This window comes from Mauremys reevesii, linkage group 1 (assembly GCF_016161935.1).
Source record: "Mauremys reevesii isolate NIE-2019 linkage group 1, ASM1616193v1, whole genome shotgun sequence".
Taxonomy (NCBI): Eukaryota; Metazoa; Chordata; order Testudines; family Geoemydidae; genus Mauremys; species Mauremys reevesii.
In genome coordinates, this window is record NC_052623.1 from 101,761,123 (window position 1) to 101,786,475 (window position 25,353).

Genomic DNA, 25,353 nt, shown 5'->3' on the forward strand with positions numbered 1-25,353 from the left:
ATGAACTTTTTATGATGATCAACTGATTGGTGAAGCAAGGCTTTGACTGGAAGGCAGTTTTTCTACCTTCAGAATTATGGGGAAATAAAGTGGCCCTACTTTATCAAGAAATTGCATCTCTAAGTAAACTTGCATAGTTGCTAGTTACCCCCCTGTGGAAACTGGTGGAGGCGCAATGAACAGAGGTTACTCCAAGGGGAATTCTGCATCCAAAAAAAAAAATTAGTGCACAATATTTTCAAGTTTTGCATATTTTATTTGTCAAAATAACACTATATATTCAGGCTACTTTCAATTATTTTGCTAATTTATTTCAAAATACCTGTCAGAAAGTATTCCTGTAACAGGACAGATAGGAAAAAAAATTCCCACAGGAGTAGAGTTAAAGAAACTCCTACGACAACCCAATTCCTGTGTCTCTGCCCCTTTCCCACCCCCCGAGCCCAGCTGCGTGGCCAGACACCCTCATTCCCCAAAGACCAGCCATAGGACCAGATAATCACATGTCTCCAGAGCCCAGTCACAGGGCCCCCCTGATCTAGACACCCCACAGCCCCTCTCTCCCAGGAGCCTAGCCTCAGGGCCAGATACCTATACCCATCCCCCCACAGAGCCCAGTCACTTGCCCCTCCTCCCCACAGCCCCTCTTTCCCAAGAGCCTAGCTGCAGGGCCAGATACCTGCACCCATCCCCCCACAGCCTAGTCACTTGCCCTGCCCTGTCCTGCCCTTCCCTTCTCTCCCCCCACACCCCCCCCCAGCCCAGGGATCCAGAGAGAGAAACAGCCTGATGCTGGGTCTTGGGCTTGTATGGAGTTTCCTGCACACTGCCTCCTTCCTTCAGGCCATGCCAGGAACTGCAGCTGCTGGGAATTCTTCAGCTCAGTCCCTCTTTTCCCAGGAGTGTATTCTATTTGTGAGCTGGGCTCTGCTGGGTCCAGTGGCCCCTAGTGGCAGCCGGCAGCTCTGCAAACACCAATTCTGTGAGGGAGAAAAAAGGAAATTCTATGCGGCGCATTCTGTGCAACTTCTGCATTGTGCAATGGCACAGAATTCTCCTAGGAGTAAGAGGGACACGTAGGCTGCTTGAGGCAATGATATCTGATTGAGAATGGCAATGTTCAAATTAAAAACTTCCCCTTTATCTGGGAATACTGCAGAACTTAAATGTCAGAATCTCATTGCCTAGGGAAAATACCTAATATTGTACCAAAACTAATAAAATAAAGGCCCGTATTTATTTAAGTGTTAGATTGTCTTTGAACTCTGAATCTCATAGTACACCATGTCTTTACATTTCTTTGTCATTGGACCCAATGGATCCTTTTTTAAAATACGGTGTGAAAAGACTAAATTAAGACCTTCAATGTAGAACTAATGTTAAAATATATCAAATGTAAATCTGTTAACTTTGACAGCTTGTTTAAACACATTAAATGAGATTTTAAATAAATATCAAAAGTCGCTGTAGAGATGTAAACCAGTTATCTGCAATAAATATCAGCTTGACCTCCTTTCCTCCTTTGCCATACTGAGACAAGTTTAGCCCCTGCTCCAAAACCTCTGTCTGCTGTGCTGAATAAATATTTCCCACTTATCTGAGTGCCTTTTATTTGGAAGGATTATAATACCTTCAAAATATATTTGGTACCATTAAAATAAATCACCTTTGTGGTGACAAGCGAAATAGTGTGCGCTACACACCAGTGTGGAGATGAAAAATTATGGCTAAGGATACCGCTGCTCTTCTGAAAGTACCATGTGATTTATCCATGGTCAGGCAAAGCAAATAACCTGTTTGTAGCCTTATTCAAAAGAGAACAAATTGTCATGCTACTTACCTTTTAGAAGAATGAAGGGCTGCATCTAGCCTGCTGTGACTTGTACTTTGTCAATTCTAGGGAGTCGCTAGGAATTTCAAACCAATTACTTAGGCCGTGTCTACATGCAGACTTGCACCAGTTTAACTAAATCGTTTTTTAAAAAAGCTTTTGTTAAGCTGATGCAAGTTTGAGTGTTGGCAAGGACTTTGTTCTCTTTGGCATAACCTAGAACAGGGATGGGCAATTTGGGTGGGGTCACAGCCAGCCAGATCATTTTATTTTGCCTGATACAGTCCAGCTTGGGGCAGGAAGGAGGTGGGGTGGGACAGTGCACATGTCCTGTGATGTTGCAGTGAGAGCCATGTGAGGAGCCAGATCCAGCACAGTGAGACAGAAGTAGTCATGGCAGGGTGAGTGCAGGCCAGGCTCCCTCCCAAACTCCCTCTAGGGCCTCCCACTACCGCTGCTGGTACAGACCCTACATCTACATTCTCCCCCCGCCCCCATGTCACTATTCCGTATTCTGTGGGCAGAGTCTAACACCCCCCCATACCTCTCACTTGCCAAAGGGGTTTTGTGCTTTTTGTGGCTCCTCTATTTACCTGTAAATTGCCCATCCCTCTCCTAAAGTATGTAGGCTCAATAGATGTTGACTTTGAAAGACTAATGAAAATAAATGGCTGACATATAATTTCTAAGTCTCTCTTCAGTGAAGATACCTTTATTTTTCATTTGTTTTCCAGACCTCTGGAGGACTATGGACAGAATGCATATCACAGCTCAATGCAGACCAACAGGCAGCTATACGGGCGCTCCTGAACTCTGCTTGAAGGGCCTTAGTTATCATCTGCAAGAAAACTAACTCCAAATAAACATTTACTCTATTGTTTAGGTTTCTTTGTTTTGTTTTGAGCAAAAAAGAACTGTAGAGCGTGTAGGCCATTCTTTTGCAATCTACAGTCAGTGGCAGCACGAAGAATCACTCTTTCAGAGTGGTGTTTAAATCAATTTCTATCCCACAACACTGAAGCAGCTCCCTGTAAACCCTACAATAGCACTGAAGAGTATTTTTCTAATGGTATAAGCCACCTGTGTGATGGTGAAAAGGAGACAAGTTGAATTTTCTCATTAGATGAATTAAAAAACAGCTTTAAGACCAGTTATTCAGCAGTAATGTACATTATAGCAGATAACATTTCTATACATCTAGTGTTAATTGTATTAATTGGAGTGAGTCTTTTTTAGGGTAGAAAGTGCCCTTCTACCCAGCAAACCACTAGATCAAAAGATGAAAAATTGAAGACGAATATCAAGCATGAAGACCTCATTGATGTCACTGTTTTCCAAAAAAGGCTTGTTTAGTGACTCAATGAGAAAAGCTGTTCAGCTTCCAGCCCTTGAATGTGAAGTGTCTTTGGCATGTCTGGCAGTATCTCATTCACTCCTCAATAAATGACATTCAAATACAATAAGAAGCTTGTGTAAAAGTTCAGTGCTGTGTGGTTCTTATTCATTCAATTTCCTCCTATGAAAAGATACAAGAACAAGTGTTACAAGTCATAATTTTAAGATGTTTGAAATTTTCTGTACAATTTGTCTAACTCACACTTCATGCTTTCTTGTTTCTTCATTCAACTTTTTTCTGATTCAAAGAACTACGTACTGTGTAGAATTCAAATTTAGTGACATGAGCCTTGGGTACAGTGAGTTTACATATCTTTACCATAAGCTGTTTTCATTTTCAGATCCAATTGCAAATTTGTAATTTATGAACAGTTGGCTAATATTGTTCCAGTTGCAGATGTACAACAGGTCTGTGATAGCCAAGCAAACTTTCAGTAATATTAAATTAAATGTATGCGGTTACATTTGTGGAGATATAATTGGTAGCCTATCCTGAAAGGAAAAAATTCGTGTATGAATGTTTTATTGGTTCATCTCATACTAGCAATACATGGCTTACTGTTTCAGATATACAGTTTTTCTAAAATCTTATTTCTAATTTAAACTTCAGTGTGAACACTTTGCAGTTTGTACTAACATTTTTTATATAAATACTAAACTTCTGTTTAGACCAGAAAGCTAACCTAAGAATTAAAGACTTTTCACTAAGTGATTTGCAGCAGTCTCTTAAAACGTACTGTGTAAATGCATTAAGTGAAATGGAAGAGTACAAATTTGATACTTAATGAGAGAGGGGAAAAAAGCTGCCCTATGTATTAAGGATATGATTTTGTCACAGCTTTTGAGACTTTTAACAGACTTCCATGACTTTCAGCTTCAGCTGTGGCTCAGGCAGTCAGTCCACCGCACAGCGCTAGGGCTCCGGCTTCCGTGATTTATTGTTTGTTGCCAATGTCCTGCCCAGGAATTTTAACAAAAGTCCTTGTGCCAAAATCTTAACCTTAATTATAAAATCAATTTCTGTTATGAATAAGCCCTCAAACTGTTAAAACACAACTATACATCAAAATATAACCTGTTGTACCTGTGTAAGAAAATTCTACCCAAAATCAATTTTTAAAGTAGCTCTGTTTTCATGGCAAAGTTTGTCATTTTCAATCCTGACTGAGAAGTCAGTGATTTTTTTTTTTGAAAATACAAATGAATAACCATGCTACTGCTAAGAGTGCAGATCTGTCTATAGACAGAATATGTAGTTTGTAACCAGTAATTTTATCAGAACCCTATTCTATTTTTCTGTTGAGTATATAGTTTGTGGTAATTAAATTTTTTTTAATTTGAGTACAGCTCCAGTTATTTTCAAGGAGTTCACACTGGAAAATGGACATGTGGGGATTTGAACCCATTGCTGTGGAAAATATTTCAGTAAATCTGTATCCAGCGTAGTTGTAGCCATGTCAGTCCCAGGATATTAGAGAGGCAAGGTAGGTGAGGTAATAATATCTTTTATTGCCCCAACTTTTATTGGTGAGAGAGCACTGAGATCTAAGAGCTCTGTGTGGCTCAAAAGCATCTCTCTCTCCCCATGAGAAGTTGGTCCAATAAAATATTCTCACTCACCTTGTCTCTCCTAGTAAATCTGATTGTCTCAAAAGTACAAATATCTGGCTACAAAAATAGTCTCTTTGGTTATTATATGTCAGTCTGGTTTTTTGTGTTTGTTCAGCATTTATTCATTTCTAGATTCTCACCTCTTCCCACAATCTGACATTTGAGCTAAATCTCTTGTCAAATATTGGATGCATTTCACAGTTGTCCATGAGAATCCAGGTTTGGAATATAACCCTTTTGCCCTTTTTCTGGAAGTGCAAAAAGCAGTGGTTAAGTACTTGTTCCCAGGCTATTGCCATACTAACTTTAAACCTGACGTTTCAAGCAGGAGTGAATAAAACCTTTTTTACCCATAAATAAGGGACCAAAATTTGAGTGTCGGGGAGCGTTTACACCTCTTCCCCCCCCCCCCCCGCTCCTTTCTTGATAGAGCAGGCCAACTGAAACAAGCAGACAGAGGAGCGCTATTTGTAAAAAAAAAACCTCAGGAGTCACATGGGGAGGTCTGCTGCAATTGCTTCCAGGTTGTTGACCCTCATGTTGTCAGGGCCAGGGGATTAGGCTAGAAAGCATGTGGTTAGCCATATCCGCCTAACATCAGCTTTATTTGGCCACAAGGACATCAAAATCCCTGTAACCCTTTTCCCATATCACTTCAGAAGTGAAAAGCTGCTCATTCTCCTCCCATATACTTAAATTTTGTCTTGGTAACTATCTCCTTAATATTCCTTCCTATTCCTTGGGTGAAGTCTTTAGGGAGGAGCAGGAAACTCTCAAAGTGAAAAAATTCAGTTCAGTCCTGGAATTTGAGAATCCTAGAACCCCCCCAAAATTGTCTTCTCCAACCTCAGTATTCCCAAAGCAGGAAAGGTAACAAACGTCAGTTGCCAAGTGTAATTCATCCATTTTCCCCCTGCAAATCTTGTTCTTGTGATGTAATGCATGGAGACCACTGATAAATAAGACTGTTTGTACACCTGGAATTATTCCCAGTGCAAAATACAAGGAAAGTGAAGTCAAGTCATATAAAATTATTCCAGACCCTTAAGTGGCAGAAGCAGGAAGCCCATGTAGTGACAGGGTCTGAACCCCAAGATACTGACTGTGAATTCCAGTTTTTCAGGATGGCGAGTTGTACTTGAGCTCACAATATGTAGTGGCCATGGTCAAGGTCCAGGCATGTTTCAGAGCAACATGCTAGAGATAAGAGCGGTCAGTCTTGCCCTTCTGACTTCCAGAATCTCCTGAGGAAGGAGCACTTCCTTATCCAGTCACAACAGAACAAATGTGGCATACATAAACCAGGGAATACAAAAAGCAGCTCATCTGGCCTCCATCAAATGATCCACATAAGAGACTGATAACAAACAGGATTGGCTGAGTATCAAAAGACAATGCATAGTGGCTCTTGAACCAAGTTTTCCATTAATATCCTGTGAGCTAGGCTACCTCAGCTTGACCTATTTGCAACCAGTGAAAGCTCACTAGGGAAGACAGATAACTGGGAACAGATTCTGGTTCACAGATGACTACATTGCTTATCAAAAATCCTTCCATCATTCAGGTCACCCAAATTGCTCAAGAGCATGGTGATAATCAGACCTGTAGGGCTGCCACAGACTAAATCCATCTTTGCCTGCAGGATCCCAACTCAAGTTAGCTGAACCTCACAGCTATTGAGCAGTAAGCCTTAACCAAGTTCACATACTTTTCCAAAGTAGTATGTAGCCTCCCACAGGCCACCTACCCTTTTGGCCTATGCAAGAGTATGGACAAGATTCTCCTGCTGATGTCAAAATTAAAAAGGTTTGCCCTAAAGAGAGAGGCAGTCCCGCTCTTCTGGATTTCTTACAGCTGTGCCTAGGCTGAAGGATTCCCACTCTTGCATCTCAGTCTTGATGCTAACCAATATCAAATACAGCCTCATCCAAATATTTGGAAAATCAGCTAGTTGATACCAAGGTTCCTTAGGGAAAAATTAGTCCAAACTAACAGTGAACATGAAACCTGCCTACATTGCTATAAACTCACGATCCAACCTATTTTGCATAGATAGAATTAATTTCCCTGTATTTCTTCTCCGTAAAATATTCTTCATGAGCCCAATCACAATGAGCAAGAAGAGGCTCTGAAATCACTGCTTGTTCCTTACTGCATAATCTGTTGGAATAAGGTGGTACTTCATACTCCAGAGGCACTTATTACCATGGCCAGCTTTTTCCTTCTACTGGAAAATAATTGTTTTGTTTTACCCAAAGCCTAAAGAGCTGGGGGGAGAAAAAAAATTCCAGAGCAGACTCTTGAGCAGAAAGGACATCAGTTACTACCAAGAAAATCTACAGTACCTGCCATTTGATCATGCAATAATTTTAAAAATAAACACCAAAGGCTTGATTGCTAATCCCCAGCAGTTGCATTTTTGGATAACTCTACTAATATTTCTTTATTGCTTGCTATGTTTCAGATTTGGGAATGTGTCACAATCAACAATGGAAAAAAGTCAGTTTCCTTTCTGAGACTGACTTCTCTTGTCTGCTCCACTCAAGAAATGTATGTGTCTATCTCTTCAGAATCTATAATTAAATAACAAATAATAATCTTGATAGAAGATGAAGAAGAAACAGTCTGAGAATTGTGCGTCTCCCAGAGGGGCTGGAAAAAGGGAGGCCTGTGGAATTTTTATCTCCCATGCTGCCAATGTTTGTGTGTGTCATTTCATCGTCAGAACTTAGATGTTGAAAGCCCACCTGCTCCCTTCCTATTGTCTATTTAGTTACTACTCATCCAGTGTTTGTATACAGCTTTGGAAGCACACACCAGGCAGATGCAACATGAGCAAAACTGAGCTACCTTCTGTATATACAAGAAGAGGTGCATCCCCAAAGTTTGAGGGTGGGGGATAGATCAGTTCCAGAAAGACTAAGGTAACATTCTCCATTTTATTAGATAAGAGGTTTGATTCATTCAGTAAATTTACACCTGTAAAGGCATTCTTGTATCTGAGGATTTGAAGTTCCCATTAGTGGTAATGTCAAACCTGTAAAATGTAACACATTGATCTAGATAAGTGAATGTGAACTTTTAGTCTACAAAATTAGAGCCATATGTACTTATACTAATCTGACAGAATTCCTTTTTGTATAGACAGATAAGGCAGAAAGCTTGGCTACAAATGTAAAAAATGGAAGAATACTGACAATGTATTGTTACATTTTAGTATATAAAAATTAAAGTTCTTATTGCAAAATGATAAATATAGGGACATAAAATGACACGTAAAGACATTACAAGTAGCTTACTATTGTTAAACAGCATGTAACATTTTGTAAGGTAGCTATATTTCCAAGGAAATATAATCTTCTGGATCTGCTGTGCTTCACTAATTTGTAATGTTAGGATTTACTAATGTCAGTCATTTTTACTGATGATTTGAAATTACCTTTGGATTAAGAAAACCACCACAAATACTAAATTTAAAGATGGCCATTTTTTTTCCCCAAGGTTTGACAGTGGAGAATAAGATTCTCTCCCTCCCCCCCCCACCCCCCCAAAATCTTTCACTTACTCCGATCTGTCTGAACTTTTGGATTTATCAGAATTCCAAATCTATTTCCCCATCACCAAATCTTAACACTAATCAAAGTAACTTTCCAGTTCAGCAATGGAAACGTACTTACAAATAATTTAGGCATCTGTTGAATGTGGATGTTTGACTTTTATATAATAGTTTAGCTTATTTTGTTTAACATTTGATGCTGAAATTTAACAATACTCAGTTGACACACTGCTTGGGCCAGATCTCTTGCCCACCTTAAATCCTGTTTGTGTTGCACCCACCAGTGCAAGGGTACTCAAAGGTGCCTTGAGGCCGCAGCAGAGGCTTGATTTCCTTTGTGGAATCCTGGGCTATCATAGTAAGCCCCTCTTGGCTCCTCTGGCTTAGGTGAGTATGATGCCAACTGGAAGAGTGGTTCCTTAGGGAATCATTATCCACTGGTACAAATCAAAGCTGCCCTGAGGCTACTCTAATTAGCGATGCACTAGTTCAGATATGAAGTGCCACCTGAAGCTGATCTAGTGCACCTGCAGTCTAGCTGTTTGTCTAATGCAATGACCAAATTCCTTTGCAGACAAGAGCGGAGGGGAGAGTACTAAATCCCTTCTCTTTAATGTCCCTTTTTAAAATGTGTACTTTTTCTAACCAGTCACTAAAATGTTTTAATACTGGCCACCTTAGTGCATTCTTCACAAAATTTCACCTAAAGCCAGTATGCTGTGCAATGTTGTATGTTGTAATAGAGTTAACATAACAGTTCACTATTCAGTTCATATACCAATTTTAAAACTTTATTTATGAAATTCTCAACAAAATTTTGAATAAAAGTGATACATATGAGTATTAAAAACTTCAAATGGGGAATATTTCAGCCATATCCACACTTGTCTGAATTACCATAACTAAAAAGATCCATTTTCACAAGTTCATTGTGAACCAAATATCCCATATCAATGTTTTATCTTTTTTGAAATGGCAATGAAGTTCTTAAAAATAATTAAAATGCAAAACCATCTGTTGGGAAGCTAATATCTCTGAAATAAGTAAAATAATAAACTTGCCTTAGTCAAGATTAAACTAGCAATGCTCGTTCCAAGACAGAGCATGGATATTCTGGAAAGTGTAAGATGATTACATTTTACTTCTCTGCTAGACAAGGTTAGTTCCTTCTGGCCAGTAGATGGAGATAATACAATTGAACATTAGACTTGTCACTTGTATTTAAAAAGCTTGCTAGTTCAGTCCCTGGATTGTCTCCATTCAGAATGGAAAAGGTAGAAGTCTGAACGAAGGAAACATTTGTCCAGTTTTCTGAAACTCTGCCTATGATAAACCTTTTTTACACCAGGGCTAAGTTAGCTTTTGTCTGCTTCAGAGGTGCCTGTGCAGGATAGTTAACATCTTTCAAAGGATACTTACAGAAAAGCACAGGAAGAATAATTACAGAAAAGTAGCAGAAAAGTGGATTGTATTGATTAGACATGAGCACAAAAAGAACAAGTGTGAATTCTGCAAGTAACAATTTGTGACTGAATGAATGCATCTGCTATAATACTGGATTCACTCTCTGCTTCTATCAAGGTACAGACTTCCAGTATCAGCCTCAGAAAGGCCTTATCTTGACTAGGGAAAAGGCCAAGTTTAGGTCAGGGTTTGCTCATACCTTTAGCTCAACTTTTTTAGTAGGTCAAGTTAAATTGTTGAATCAAACTAAAGGGAGTACCCTGCAACTACACTAGGAGAAGTACCTATTTTATATCTATTTTAGCCCAACTGAAGCTTGTCCTCTCTTCCTAGTCTAGACAAAGCCCAAGGGGCCAAGAAGAGAAGATGCTAATGAAGCTCCTTGGGAAAGTGCCTCAAATTGCCTTGCATGAATTCCAAATTCCACCATCCTAGCTGGAGTGCTATCTAGTTTTAGTACTGACTCATCTGTTATCTATTGGATAAAAAAGGAATTGTTGTTTTGGATTTCCTGCTCTGAAGAGTAAGTGAAGTAACCACTACTAAGATGGACAAGTCCATGGGTCCAGATCTAATGCACCCGAGGGTGCTGAGGGAGTTGGCTGTTTTGATTGCAGAGACATTGGCCATTATCTCTGAAAACTCGTGGTGATTGGGGGAGGTCCCAGATGATTGGAAAAAGGCAAATATAATGCCCATCATTAAAAAAAGGAAGAAGGAGAATCCGGGGCACTACAGATCAGTCAGCCTCACCTCAGTCCCTGGAAAAATCATGGAGCAGTTCTTCAATGAATCCATTTTGAAGCACTTGGAGGAGAGGAAGGTGATCAGGAACAATCAACATGGATTCACCAAGGGCAAGTCATGCCTGACCAACCTGATTGCCTTCTATGATGAGAGAACTGGCTCTGTGGATATGCTATATCATGACATTAGCAAAGCTTTTGATACAGTCTCCCACAGTATTCTTGCCAGCAAGTTAAAGTAGTATGGATTGGATGAATGAACTATAAGGTGGATAGAAAGCTGTCTAGATCATCAGGCTCAACGGGTAGTGATCAATGGCTCAATGTCTAGTTGGCAGCCACTATCAAGCTGAGTGCCCCAAGGGTCGGTCCTGGGGCCGGGTTTGTTCAACATCTTCTTTAATGATCTGGGTGATGGCATAGATTGCACCTTCAGCAAGCTTGTGGATGATATTAAGCTGGGAGGAGAGGTAGCTACGCTGGAAGGTAGGGATAGGGTCCAGAGTGACCTAGGCAAATTGGAGGATTGGGGTAAAAGAAATCTGATAAGGTTCAACAAGGACAAGTGCAGAGTCCTGCACTTAAGATGGAAGAATCCCATGCACTGCTACAGGCTGGGGACTGACTGGCAAAGCGGCAGTTCAGCAGAAAAGGACCTGGGGATTACAGTGGATGAAAATCTGAATATGAGTCAGCAGTGTGTCCTTGTTGCCAAGAAGGTTAACAGCATATTGGGTTGCATTAGTAGGAGCACTTCCAGCAGATTGAGGAAAGTGATTATTCCCCTCTATTCGGCGTTGGTGAGGCCACATGCATAGTATTGCATCTAGTTTAGGGCCCTCCACTACAGAAAGGATGTGGACAAATTGGAGAGAGTCCAGCGGAGGGCAATGAAAATGATTAGGGGGCTGGTGCACATGACTTATGAGGAGAGGCTGAAGGAACTGGGCTTATTTAGAAGAGAAGAGTGAGGGGGGATTTGATAGCAGCCTTCAACTACCTGAAGAGGGGCTCCAAAGAGGATGGAGCTAGGCTGTTCTCAGTGGTGGCAGATGACAGAACAAGAAGCAATGTTCTCAAGTTGCAGTGAGGGAGGTCTAGGTTGGATATTAGGGAGAACTATTTTACTAGAAGTATGGTAAAACACTGGAATTGGTTACCTAGGGAAGTAGTGCAATCTCCATCCTTAGAGGTTTTTAAGGCCCAGCTTGACAAAGCCCTGGCTGGGATGATTTAGTTAGGGTTGGGCCTACTTTGAGCAGGGGGTTGGACTAGATGACTCCTGAGGTCTCTTCCAACCCTAATATTCTATGATTCCTACGCTCCAGGCTGTTGTCAATGCTCATGTGGACTCCCATCTTCCTCAGAATGAGGGACGAAGTTAAGGATGTGCACCTTAATGGTGGGTATGAACTTGGAGAAAGGTTTTAAGGCAGAGGTAGGCAAACTTTTTGGCCCGAGGGCCACATCTGGGTGGGGGAAATTGTATGCAGGACCATGAATGTAGGGCTGGGGCACGGGGTTGAGGTGCGGGAGGAGATGTGGTGTGCAGGGAGGGGCTCAGGGCAGGTGGTTGGGGTGCGGCAGGGGTTCGGCAGAGTGTTGAGGTGCAGGAGGGATTCGGGGTGCAGGCTTCGGCCTGGCACCGCATTCTATGAGCATTTCTGGGGAGGCAGCAGTGTGCAGCGGGGCTAAGGCAGGCTCCCTGCCTGTCCTGGACCCTTGCTGCTCCTGGAAGTGGCAAGCGTTTCCAGCAGTGGCTACTGGGGGTAGAGTGGGGCAGGCGACTCCACCGCTTGCTGTCCTCGCCTGCGGGTACCAACCCCAAAGCTCCCATTGGCCACGGTTCCCCATTCCCAGCCAATGGGAGCTGCAGGGGGCGATGCCTGCAGGCGAGGGCAGTGCGTGGCGGAGCTCTCTGCCCCCTCTCCTCCAGGGGCAGCAAAGACGTAATGCCAGCCGCTTCCAGGAGCAGCACGGGACCAGGGCAGGCAGGGAGCCTGCCTTAGCCCCGCTGCACCACAGAGCTGGCAATCCCATGGGCCGGATTGAAAGCCCCGATGGGCTGGATGCCCCCATGGGCTGTAGTTTGCCCTCCCCTGACCTCTAGTATTAAAGGCATCAAGGAACTAACATGGTATCTTTCACGTATTATCCTAATGATTCTGCTTCTGTTACATCTTTCCAACCTCCACCCTTTATTTGTCTTGTCTAGATTGTGAACTCTTTTGAGCATGGACTGTCTCTGTTTGTACAGTGCCTAGCACAGTATGGCCCTGATCCTGATTTAGAGTGTTTGTGGAATTATTTGTAGTACAGTACCCCCAGTGTGCATCTTGTCATTTCACTAGTTTCCATGGCATATGTTTGAGAGAGCAAGCAGCTGGTTACAGGAGAAAACATTTGTGTGTTGATAGCAAAGTGCGTAAAAGTCCGTTTTTTCCAAATACAAACAATTTTGTAATTTAAATTGGACTTCTTGATTGCAATCAGATTTTATTTAAATGCAGGTTTACTTTTAAAAATAAACCTATTTAAATTTAAATTTGAAATTGACAACGTGTTAAGGCCTAAATTTACTATCATCTATTAAAATAATTTAGATTAAATAAAAAATCAATATTAAGAAGTACATGCTTGCTGCCAAAGGTGTGGGTTTTTTTTTTGTTTTTTTTTTAAGAAAGTCAAACTGCTGAACTGGGGGAAATCACTGCTGAAGTACTGTAATACTGGAACCAGAGTTTGTTGAAGTGCTAAGCCAGCTTTTGACAGCAGTTAGCCTCTTCTGGAAGTCTGTTTGTTTTTTCAAGTAGTTCAGTGCATGACTAGTTCATTCGAAGTTAAGAAAGCAATTAGGAGTAGACTAAGGTCTAGTCTATACAAATGCTACAAGTCGATGTAAGTTCTGCTAGTTAAGTTACGTAAGTTACATAATTTAAGTTGACATCACTTACATTGACTTAAAGCGGTAGCTACACCTTACTATGTTGATGGGAGATGCTCTCCCGTCAACATACCTTCCACCTCTCGTTGTGGATTAAGTAAGTTGACCAGAGAGCGCTCTCCCATCAACTTATTGCTTCTTCACCAGACCCGCTAAATTGACACTGCTGCATCGATAGCAGCTGCACCAATTTAGCCGCATAGTGTAGACAAGGCCTTTGAGAGCTTGTTTTTCTCTTCCAACATAAGAACAAAACTAGGTGTAAGAGGATGAGATATACAAATTCTAGTATCTTGAAGGACATGGTGACCAGGAACAATCAGTTCACTTCACTAACTAGAGATAATACTTTCTCTGTTCAATAAATCTGTTCAATTTTAAATGCAAAATATGTTTTGCTAAAAAAAAAAAAATTCTTGGGTATCCAGCACATTTAAGGTGGTTTTATTTAACTAATAAAAATGCTGGTTTTGTGCATTTTTGATTGAATTCAAATTTCCATTAAACTAGAATGGAAATCACTTGTAAAATTTAAATCACTAAAATCACTTGTAAAAATTAATCTAAGTAAGAAATTCATCATTCATTATTTTCTAAGATCATACAAATGTAAAAATTAAGAATCTGAATAAATGTATGTTAATCTATATAATTGCTTAAATAAATGTATATAGATGTAGTATATCCTGTTTACCACAAAGAACCACCAAATTTCATTTAAAGGCTACATTTAGTTGCAAAGCAACATGTTTAATGGTTACCAGCTAATACAAATCTACATTTCTTTAGGAAAATACTAAAGTACAATTGCAAAACATGATTAAAATCTGATTTTTAAATCAAGATTTCCTGCTTGCTGATTTAAATCGTGATTTTAAAATTGGTTATTCAAATCAATCCTCCCTTGTAAACAGTGCCTAGCACATTGTGAATGTTATTAAACTATGAATAATACATACTCAGTTGAAAGTCTCTGGGAAAAGATAAGGGGTAAAAAATATAGGGGTGATGTCATAGTGGGGGTTCTACTTTGGATCATAAAACCAGGAAAAGGAGATGGATGAGCCATTTCTAGAACAAATAACAGAAATATCCAAAACAGAAGACCTGGTAGTAATGGGAGAGTTTAACTACCTACATATCTGTTGGAAAATGTCAAAACACAACATTTCCAATAAGTTCTTAGAATATATTGGAAAACTTTTTGTTTCAGAAGGTAGAGGAAATAATGAGAGGACAGTTAATTTTAGACTTGATTCTGACCACCAGGAAAGCATTGGTAGCAGATCTGAAGTTGGAAGGCAATTTGGGTGAAAGTGTTCATTAAATGATAAATTTCATGATACTATGGAAAGAAAAGAGTAAAATCACCAGAATAAGGATAAGGGGACTTCAAAAAAGCAGATTTTACAAACTCAGAGTAAGGTCCAAAAGGATGAAAATCTAAGGGAAAAAAAAGTCAGGAGAGGTTGACAGTTTCTCAAAAGAATATTAAAGGGATAACTGTAAACTATCCCAATTCAAAGAAAAGATAGGAAGAACAGTAAGAGGCCATGAGAAACTGTCAACAGTTAATCAATTTGTAAGCACCTAGAGGATAACAGAGTTATAAGGAATAGGCAGCATGGATTTGTCAAGAACAAATCCTATCAAACCAACCTAATTTCCTTCTTTGACAGGCTTTGTGGATAGGGAGAAGCAGTAGATGTGATTTTTAGTAAGGCTTTTGACAGTCCCACATGACAGTCTCAAACAAACTAGGGAAATGCACACTAGATGAATTTACCATAAGGTAGGTGCACAACTGGTTGAAAGACAGCACACAAAGAGTAGTTATCAATGGTGGTTCTTGGAGTTGATGCAGATGTGTATTCGAAGTAGGTATGAGCACTGCCCACATGCCAGAGCTGGAGACTTTTGCCAAGCAGTACCAGTAGAGGGGTGGTGCTTGCACCTCATGCCTGTTGCCCCTCTCTTGGCTATACGAGGTGGCACCACCTCAAGTACTCTTAGTTCCTTCTCAATGCCTGTCTGCTTGAGTCGGAGCTCTGTGTGATTGCTGCTTCACAACCTTGCAATTTATCTCTTAGCCTAGGTTTTTATTGTACATGGTTAAGTTAGTCAGTAGTATTAGTTAAAAGTTATAGTATATAGTATAGCGTCAGTGGTTGTGCTCTCTGGTGATGCCCCCACCAGAGTTCACGCATTGTCCTTCGTGTGAAGTGCTAATTCCTAACAGTGACCCCCATATGTGGTGCTTGCTCTGCCTTCGCAAAGCCCACTTTAAGAAGAGCTGTTCGATTTGTAGATCATTCAAGAAGAGGACTGAGGTGGCATGGGACCTTCACCTTAAGCAGCACCTGCTTCAGCAGGCCATGAAGCCTGACCTGGTACGGAGGCTTTCTTCAGGCCACAGATCGCTGCCTGGCTCAGAGAGTGCTGTTGCCTTGGTTCCAGGGCAGGGGCCTCTCTGAAAAGGTGCGGGAGTCGTTCTACATCATCGGTGCCAAAGAAGAGATCATATAAGACCAATAAGGAGTCTTGCTCCAGGTCCCGGGACAACTCTTCTGTCTCCCCTATGAAGAGCGTGGACTGGCATAGGTGCCTCTGACCTTCCCTTGGTACAGGATAGGGAGGGCAGACACCCCATACCATCGACTTTGGTTCCAGCCTCCAGGCATCCAGTATCAATGGAAGCAATGCCAGTACTGACCATGTCAGTGGTGTCAGCGTACCAGGCTTCGGTGGATCTACTCTGCCTTTCAGTCCCATCCTCACCACTGGTCCAAGACTGTGAGGCTGGCACCTGTGATGACCCCTCAGTTGGAGTGTATTGCCAAAGTCTTGGCACCACACTATGAAACACCCCTTCCTGGGTTAATATGGACATGGTTCCTGAGACAGGACAAGATTCTTTGATACAAGGCCCTTCCTTGGCTGCAGATGGTTCCATAGAGGTTGAAACCGCCCTCCATGTGGAAGCATGTGGGTGCTCTAGTACCCTCATTTGCACCAGGACCGACCGTGCCTGTGGCATCAATCTTTTCAGAATTGGTAGTGCTGATGATATTGGGGGTGCCAATCCTGATCTCATTCTGGGCTCCAGATGAGTCAGATTGCCTGTTGGTTCCCTCTGGAGTTGCCCCTTACATGTCTCCGAGGTCCCAGGACTCCTCTGCTTCAGAGTTGAGCTCCTTGTCCTCCCACTCCACTTCAAAGTCCAGATGCCTGCAGTTCCCCTTCCTGTGGAGTCACCAGAGTTTCCCTATCGAGAGATACTGCCTCAACCAACAGCCTTGTCCTCATCCCCAGATGATGCGGTGTTGCCTGGCTCATCCCAGAGACTTCAAGGCATATCAAGACCTTTTATGTCTGTGTCCTCAATCCTGGGTATTCAGGCAGAGTTTCTCCAGGAGAATACTAATTAACTCATGGACATTCTCCAGCCCTTTGTCCCTAGGCCGGTGGCCCTCCTGATTAATGAGTTGCTCCTTGAGGTACACTGGCCTTGGTACTGCCGGTGGCCAAGCACTTGAGGAAATGCTATTTTGTGCCTGTACTGGGATATGAAGGATTTTATTCACACCCAGCCCTCAACTCCCTAGTGGTCACAGTGGTAAATGACAGGGCCCAGCAAGGCAGGTTAAAGTCGTCCTCCAAGGACAGAGATTGGATGTGCCTGGACCTTCTAGGAAGAAAGATTGATATATATCATCACTACAGATGATAATTGTGAACCAGCAAGTCCTGCTCACATGGGCGGCAGGTATAACAGGCCAAGGGAGGCTAAGCTTCCCAAAACCCAGGCCGTGACCCTGCCCATGCTCCACCTCAAGGCCCCGCTCTTGCATCCTGCTCTTCCCCCGTGACCCATGCTGCTCCTCTTCCCACTATCACTCCATCTCTCCCCCAAAGCCAATGGGGGATCGGGGTGGTGCATGCTGGAGCTTAAGGTGGTGTGGGCTGGGGCTCAGGGCTCTTGGGTGGGTGGGTGGCTTGGACAGGTGGCCCTGGGGCAGGGCCTAGGGTGGGTGGCCCCAGGTGGCTTGGGTGGGGCTGGGGCTGGCCAGGGCAGCTTGGCTGGGCCAATCGGGGTTCCTCTGGCTCCAGCAGGCAGGGCCTCAGGCAGAAGAGTCAAAACAGGGGTCTAGCCTCCCTGAACGTGGGGTTCACATGCTGACCATGCCTGCTGGCCAAATATAACTTCCTGAATTAGTCCACTATGGACAAATTTGAGGAACAGTTGCCCAAGGCTTCCCGGGATGAGTTTCAGGCATTTGTTGCTGAGGGTTGCTTAGTGACTAAAACATCTCTGCCATCTGCCCTTGTTGCAGTGGTCACTTCAGCCAGAGCCGTGGCCTCAGCAATTACTATGAGGACTTCCTGGCTCCAGAACTCGGGAATCATGCTGGAGATCTAGTAAGCCATTGAGGACTTGCTGTTCAGTGGCTGAACCTTGCTTTCGGACAAGACTGATGAAACCCTGCATTCCTTTAAGGACTCAAGGGCTATTTTAAGGTCTCGGGGGGAGGAGGGAGGAATATGCGACCTACACAGAAATGCCATTACAGAGCATAGCAACAGCAGCCATACAGGTCACAGCACCCCTTTGTGCAACCCTTCCCCCCAAGACACCGAGACTACCCTAGGAAGAGGGATAAGTCTCACAAGAGGAAGCACTTGAGCTCAGGGCTTAGTCGCACTGCTCTCCTTTTGGCATCCACTGAGTGCCAATTTTGACTCAGTCCAGAGCACTTTTCCAGTTGTCCTCCTTCCTCCCTTGTCATCCCCCTGTTCTTTCAGGGACAGGCTTTTCTATTTCCCCTTCCTGTCCCTCTTCACAAATCTCTCTCACAAGACATTTCTTATTGAGCAGGTCAGCTCTCTGCTCCTGTGGGTGGAGATTCTGCAAAAACACCAGGTTCATGCGTTCTACTCCTGGTATTTCCTGATATCGAAATCCAAGGGTGGGATGAGGCCCATACCCTACTTCTGCAGACTCAACGAGTTCATCGAATATGTGAGGTTCTGCACAGTCATTCTTATCTGCTTTCCTCCTTGTTTTGTCTCAGAATGACTGGATTGTGTCTGGACCTTCAAGACACCTACTTCCACATGGCCATTCTACTGAGTCACAGCATATATCTTTACTTCATAGTAAGAGACTGACCAGACAGTCCGTAACTCTGATATTCAGATCTTTGAGGTTCTACTGTACTGAAAGTGGCAATCAGACACCATGGGAACTGGAAGTACAGTAGACACCATGGGAACTGGAAGCTACCAGACAGCAGCAGAGACAAAAACAAACAAACCAGCAAATACTGTACTATACCTGTATTGCATCTTAAAGTTGGCAGTCATTTACAGTAGGAGGTCGGTGAATGCTGTTTTCCCCTCTCTCTCCTGGCCTGGAGTGTAAGCTGCTGGACTCGGATCCTGAGCGCCTGCCTGCACACTGCGCTCTGGAGCAGTGGCTCAGTTTTAAAGGACCACAGCCTGCACTGTGTGCCCACTGATACTGTGGTGTCCCAGGGTGCCTCAGTCATCACTCTTGCAGACGGGGTGGGTCGCTAGAACCAGCTGCCTGTCCCCAACCCCATTTGCTAGGCAGCCACTGTAGAGCTCTGAGGCCCCGCTCCAAGCAGTCTGCCCTGAGAAGCATCCTATAATGGCTTGTTCAGAGTTATGAACAACCTCCATTCCCAAGGTGTCTGTAACTCTAAGGTTCTACTGTACATGGCTCTTGGACTGGAGGATGCAGGCAGAGAAGTCCTTTCAGAAATCTTGTCACCATGGCGTTACAGAAACCAATTTTCCTTGGAAAGGTGGATGAAACACTGATATTACTGCCAAGTGCACTCTCAGGGAACTAAATGCTGAGCCTGATTCCTGAAGGTGTAACAGATACTCCAAGATGTCCTGGATGGAAGCCTCTGCTGACTGGGTCCCATGGGGCCAAGGACTATACGGAAAACCTTTTCCACTTAGCCAAGTTGGCTGTTCTAGTGGAAGGCTTCCTACTGTTATGTAGGATCTGTTGGACAGCCTTTAATAGTCCTTTCCTGTTGCCACACCCAAAGTTTGTACCCAAGGTGTTCTCTGTTTCATTTGAACCAGGCGGTATATTTGCCTTTATTTTTCCCCAAGCTGCATTCCTACCTGGAGGAGCAACGCGTCCATATGCTAGACATTAGATGCTGTCTAGCCTTCTATCTGAACAGGACTGAATAGTTTTGTGCTTCATCTCTCCTGTTCATATCTCATGCGGACTGCATGAAGGGTCAAGCAGTCTTAGCGCAAACCATCTCTAGATGGATAATGTCTTGTATCAAGGCTGCATATGATAGGGTTGGCTAAGTCTCCTCAGTAGATACACCCTCTATCCTGTGTGTTGGAGCCTTCCTCTGGACGTTTGATGTGAAAGAACTGAGGGGGATCAGGGTGGCCCCACCTTATATAGCCAGGGAGTGGCTATGGGCACTGCTAGATAAAAATTTCTGGTGCATGCATACACCTACTTGGAATACACATCTGCATCATATCTTGAAGGACCACTATTTCTTTGCTGTCAAACTGAGAAGGCTTATCTTATGGGGTCCCACAAGGGTCAGTCAGGGGGCTGGTACTATTCAATATTTTCACAATGACTTGAAGTGGAGAGGATGTTTATAAAATTTCCAGTTGACTCCAAGCTTGGAGGGGTTGCAAGCACTGTGGAGGACAGGATTAGAATTCAAAAGAACATTGACAAATTGAAGAATTGGTCATAAATCAAAAAGATGAAATTCCATAAAGACAAGAGCAAAGTATTTTACTTAGGAAGGAAAAATCAAATGTACTACACAATGGGAATAACTGCCTAGGAGGTAGTACTACTGAAAAAGATCTAAGGCTGATATTGAACTGCAAATTAAATGAGTCAACAATGTGATACTGTTGCAAAAAGGCTAATGTCATTCTGGGGTGTTTTAACAGGGGAGGTAATTGTCCTGCTCTACTTGGCACTGGTCAGGCCTCAGCTGGAGTACTATCTTTATTTCTAGGTGCCATACTTTAGAAAAGATGAGGACAAATTGGAGAGCAACAAAAATGATAAAAGATTTAGAAAAACTTACCTATGAGGAAAGGTTAAAAAAACCTAGGCATGTTTAGTCTTGAGAAAATAATATAACTTCAGAGCAACAGGAAAGAATTATTGAAGCACTGCAGAAGAAGGTTAATAATCTTGAGGAAAGATCAAGGAGAAACAATTGGAGAATTGTGAGCCTTCCAGAGGGACTGGAAAAAGGGAGGCCCCATGTGGAGTTCCCCAAACACTTCAGTCTGAACATGTGGGTTTAGATAAAACAAATGTATTAACTATAGAAAGATTGATTTTAATTGATTACAAGTAATAGGCATAAAAGTCACAATTGGTTACAAAGAAATAAAAGGTAAAACACAATTAATACATAAGTGAATTCAAAGCAAAAGTCTGTCTCACCACAATTTCCAATTTCCAGTCTTAATGGCTGACTCTTTGTCAGGGTCTTCGTCCAGGGCTGCTTCCTTTCTGCTTCAGGTGGTGTTTATGCCATTGGTAGAGAGAAAGGGAGAGATGGTTTGGGGCATCTGCTCTGTCCCCTTAGTCATTTCTCTTGCACAAGAATCATTTCCAGTTGAGGTTCAGGAAACAAAGTCTGAGTGGACAGGAATCTTAAGTTACTTCTGTCAAAATGTAAGTTTTGTTTTTTGCTCATACCTTTTCTCCTGCCTGAGTGTATCCACTTAATCAGGTGATGGTCCATTTGATCTCGTTGACACCTGGCTGAGGTGTTGGCTAGCTTTTTGTCTCCGGGGAACTGGTTTGTGACTGCCCACCAGGACATGTTGAAACATGTCTCAGTAATATCTCACAGTGGAATGTTGTCACATATATTTTACCAAGAAAATAATAATCAGCACATCAGCACATATGTGAGTTTTCATATGACATCTCACAAGGCATATTTTGTACAAGTTTCATCATAATCCTCTAAAAGGGGTTGAACATAGGGGTAAAAACTGTCACACACTCCCACTTCCAGAAGAGACTGTACTTCTTGAAATAATATGGTCTCATGAGATGGGTCCCTGAAGAAGGATGGGGAAAAGGGAAGAAAGTGAGTTAGAGAAATCTCTCCATTACTGTGGTGTGCACCCACGTGTCTGACACAATGCTTTTTGCGCACAGTTTCCCACAATTCTTGATTTCTAGGCTTGATGTCTTCATGCTCTCCTCTTTCTGCAGCTCATGGAGGTGGATTTGAATTTTGGAATTGCAGAGTCTGGCCACACCCCCTCAGCTCCTGCTTGCTTCTAGTTTCTCTGTCTCTGTGGCAGTGTGCGGTCAGTGGGTTTTACAGCTCCTGCCTTCATATGTGCCTGAGGGGATTTTTTCTGGTCAAAATTTGAGGAGTTGTGAACAGTGATCTCCTTTCCAGCTCTATCTTCCTCGTGGCCAGTTTTTTACAGAGGTGTTAGAACTTCCTTGAGTCTAGCTGTAGTGTCTCCTGGCTGACTCCTCTGCATCTTCCAGGTATGGCAGAGTAGCTTAAAAAGCACTGAATGAAATCCAAACTGTACTCTAGCTATGTGATGGCCATCCTAGGCTTGATAGATGGTGAGTTGTACCCAGCTTGCACCTTGGGGCTATGATTCAGACAGTTATCACTGGAGCAGCTGCAAATCTGACATGTGGAAAATGGAGTCTATGGGTGGAACAATCAGAGGTTCCAAGGACACTTACATTAATGATTTAGAACAGTGGTTCTCAAACTTTAGCAAGCCAAGGACCCCCATTTTGATTTAAAATTTTTCATGGACCCCCAAGTCCCCTGCAGGACTGGTGCAACCATTTAGGCGACCTAGGCGGTCGCCTAGGACACAAGGATTTTCTTCGGCAGCGACTCTGGGGGCCGGATCTTCGGCCGCCCCAGTCACCGCCGGCATTTAGTTGGAGGGAGCTGGGGCAGGGGAGCGCGGGGAGGGCCACCTGCAGCAAATAAGGGGGGGGCAGCACACAGGGGAACTCCCCACCCCAGCTCACCCCTGCCCCGCCTCCTCCCCAAGCACGCTGTGGCTGCTTCACTTCTCCAGCCTTGCGACGCCTATGCTGATTGGCGCCGCAAGCCTGGGAGGCAGGAGAAGTGAAGCAGCCATGGCGTGCTCGGGGAGGAGGTGGGGCAGGGGTGAGCTGCTTCACTTCTCCCACCTCCCAGGCTTGCGGCACAAATCAGCTTAAGCGCCGCAAGCCTGGGAGGCGGGAGAAGTGAAGCAGTGGCGGTGTGCTCAGGGTGCTCGTACGCGGAGCAGGAGTGAGCTGGGGTGGGGAAGGTGCCTCAGGGAGGAGGGGGAGAGCTGCCGTGGGGGGGCACCTCAGGGTGGGAGTACGGGAGGGAGGGCGCAAGGTAGAAGTTTCGCCTAGGGCGCAAAACATCCTTGCACCGGCCCTGGTCCCCTGCTTAGCCCCAGGTCCTCCTCCCACCTCTCCAAGGCCCTATCCCAGTGGCACAGCCAGCATGGAATATTTGGGTGGGCCCTGGCTTCTGGTGGGCAGGCAATTATGGGGGGCTAGAGGCTCCGATCCCCTGCAGCCGGTCTTGCAGGGGGCGATGGATGGACCGTTTGGCCAAGGGTTTCCTGTGGCCCTAGACATGCACTCAGCTGCAGGAGGAAATGCTACTCTCCAGCGCTGGGAGGGAAGAGGAGGAGGAGTTGATCAGCAGGGCTGGCGGCCTCAGACATGACTCACAGACCCCCTGGAGTACCATCACGGATCCAAGTTTGAGAAACGCTAATTTAGAAGAAAATATAAAATGATCCCTGATAGAAGTTTGCAAATTGCACACAAACTCGGGGAGTGGTAAATAATGAAGAGGACAGATCACTGCTAAAAGCAATCTGAGGGTGAGATTAATTAACCAGTGGAACAATTTACTAAAGGTCCTGGTAGATTCTCCATCACTGATAATTTTTAAATCAAGGTTGGATTTTTCCGTAAAATACATGCTCTAGGAATTATTTTGGGAAAGTAAATGGCCTGTGGTAGACAAGAGGTCAGACTTCTGGCCTTGGAATCTGAAATCCACCTCAGGGCAGAGGCCATCTAAATGGATTGTGTTCTCTATATTAAGAGCTACTATTTGTAGGCAGCTAGGCAGGTAGCCTTAACAGCCCTTTCAGCCAGGGATAGGAATCTTTTGTGTATTTACTCCCTTTCTAAAATATGCATAATAGTCACACATACTTGTACTAACATTCCCCTCACAAGTCAGTAGCTAGATTGGAGGCCTCTTTGGGAGCACTCTTAAGTCTAGATTGTTACTACTTGTTAGGTCTATAGAATTAGTGATCTGTTTAAGTTATTTAATGAGGGAGAAAAAGTAGGTTACTTACCAGCAAATGGAAAACGTGAGTATATTACCCCTACATCTATCCTCTTCTGTTTCTTTGAAGCCTCTGACTAATCCGGACAGGCATTTAGGGAATGATAGAGTAGGGCCATGCCTCTTGATAAATTTGGCATTTATCTGTTCATGCATTGAAGTGTGTGGCCTTCTTTTAGAGTTAAAAGCTAGTGCTTTTAATGGGTTCCTAGATTTGCATGGATCTATTGAAACAATATATTTGGGGAGTCACCAGGAACTGGAGTATCTATTTTTAACAGGCTGTAGGGTTTGCTCTGGAGGATAGTTTTCCCCTGCCCCACTCCATGCAGCCGGCATTTGTTCTGCCTCAGCAACCCTCAGCCCCTCTTCTGGGCCTGGGATCTAAACTCTGGATGTCTTACCTGGAGCACCAGCCCTTACATATTGGTGCCCCGACTTTTGTGGCTATTCTAGGGCAACAATCTGAAAAGGCAAACGCTCAACCCCGCATCGATATTCTTCTAAAGGAGCTAAATATTTTCAGAGCTGGCTCCTTGACAATCAACCCCCGAGCCCTTACTCACGGACCAACCCCTGTGCCCCTCGAAAAGTGTTTTCCTTGCAGGCAGGGGATGGCTTGGAAACCTGCTTTGTTACCGGCCCCAGCCCTTCCACTCACACCGCCTCTCCCGTGCTACGGGCTCTTTGTTACCGCGGCCCTGGAGTTAATCCCTATTTAACTCCTTCTCTGCTACCTTTTTCTCCAGGGCAGGGGGGGCACAGAGCCGAGCGCCTTCCCCACCCCGTGGAGGGCTGAGAGGAGACCGACACTTTGGACCCCACAGCGTCCAACCGCTCAGGAACCAGCCCGCCAATAGCAGGCAGGCGCCGCCGCCGCCTCCCGGGCGGCAAGAGGCAACTGCCCCCTCCCTGCCGCCGGGCGCTGAGCCCCGGGCTGCCGCCGCGCCAGGGGCGGAGGGGAGCGGCCGCGCCAGGCAGGGCGCGCTGCTGAACGCTGGAGGGGGCTCTCGGCCGCCTGCTCCTCCAGCCGGCGGCTCCCTCTCGCCACTTCCCCCTCCGGGAGGGGTAGCGGCAGCAGCGAGCGGCGTCCAGTTCCCGCTTCCCCCGGTCCGCAGGAGGCAGCGGGGCTCCGGTCCCTCCCTCTCCCCCGCGCCCAGCCCAGCCCAGCCGCCGCCGCCCTTCTCTCAGCGCCGAGCCAGCCAGGCGGACATGGCGCCCCTGATTCAGCTGCCCCCCTGCTGCCCTGCCCCCGCCGCCTCCCCGCGGAGCCTTTAATGGCTCGGACCTCCGGCAGCCGAGCCCGACTCCTCCTGCGCCAGCCAGAGGGAGCCTAGCGAGCGGGAGCCGAGCAGCCCCAGCGCTGCGTACGGTGAGAGCCGCCCGGGGAACAATGG

The 25,353-nt window shown here is 44.4% G+C and overlaps 2 protein-coding genes and 1 long non-coding RNA gene across 9 annotated transcripts in view; 2 read left to right on the plus strand and 1 right to left on the minus strand.

Moving 5' to 3' along the window:
• IPO5 (importin 5) overlaps window positions 1-2,713 on the plus strand; it is a 97,559-nt gene extending 94,846 nt beyond the window's left edge. For all 3 annotated transcript variants that reach the window (XM_039542980.1, XM_039542961.1, XM_039542971.1), the window contains exon 26: window positions 2,566-2,713. In XM_039542980.1, coding sequence (XP_039398914.1) covers window positions 2,566-2,652 — 87 coding nt within the window. In that variant the 3' untranslated portion in view covers window positions 2,653-2,713. The remainder of the gene's footprint in view (window positions 1-2,565) is intronic.
• A 500-nt stretch (window positions 2,714-3,213) lies between these two features.
• LOC120407417 lies at window positions 3,214-24,974 on the minus strand. Of its 2 annotated transcripts, XR_005599948.1 has the most exons (4): window positions 24,694-24,974; window positions 23,967-24,180; window positions 4,978-5,085; window positions 3,218-3,347 (listed from the first exon to the last, which is right to left on the minus strand). It is a non-coding gene; the product is annotated as an uncharacterized LOC120407417 (long non-coding RNA). The 2 variants fall into 2 exon arrangements; XR_005599949.1 differs by lacking the exon at window positions 4,978-5,085 and having other exon boundaries at window positions 3,214-3,347.
• The window catches only part of FARP1 (FERM, ARH/RhoGEF and pleckstrin domain protein 1), a 323,275-nt gene continuing 322,622 nt past the window's right edge, over window positions 24,701-25,353 (plus strand). For 3 of the 4 annotated variants that reach the window (XM_039543016.1, XM_039543021.1, XM_039543028.1), the window contains exon 1: window positions 24,701-25,328. The gene's annotated coding sequence lies outside the window, so the exon portion shown is untranslated. The remainder of the gene's footprint in view (window positions 25,329-25,353) is intronic. The other variant, XM_039542987.1, reaches the window with a different exon arrangement.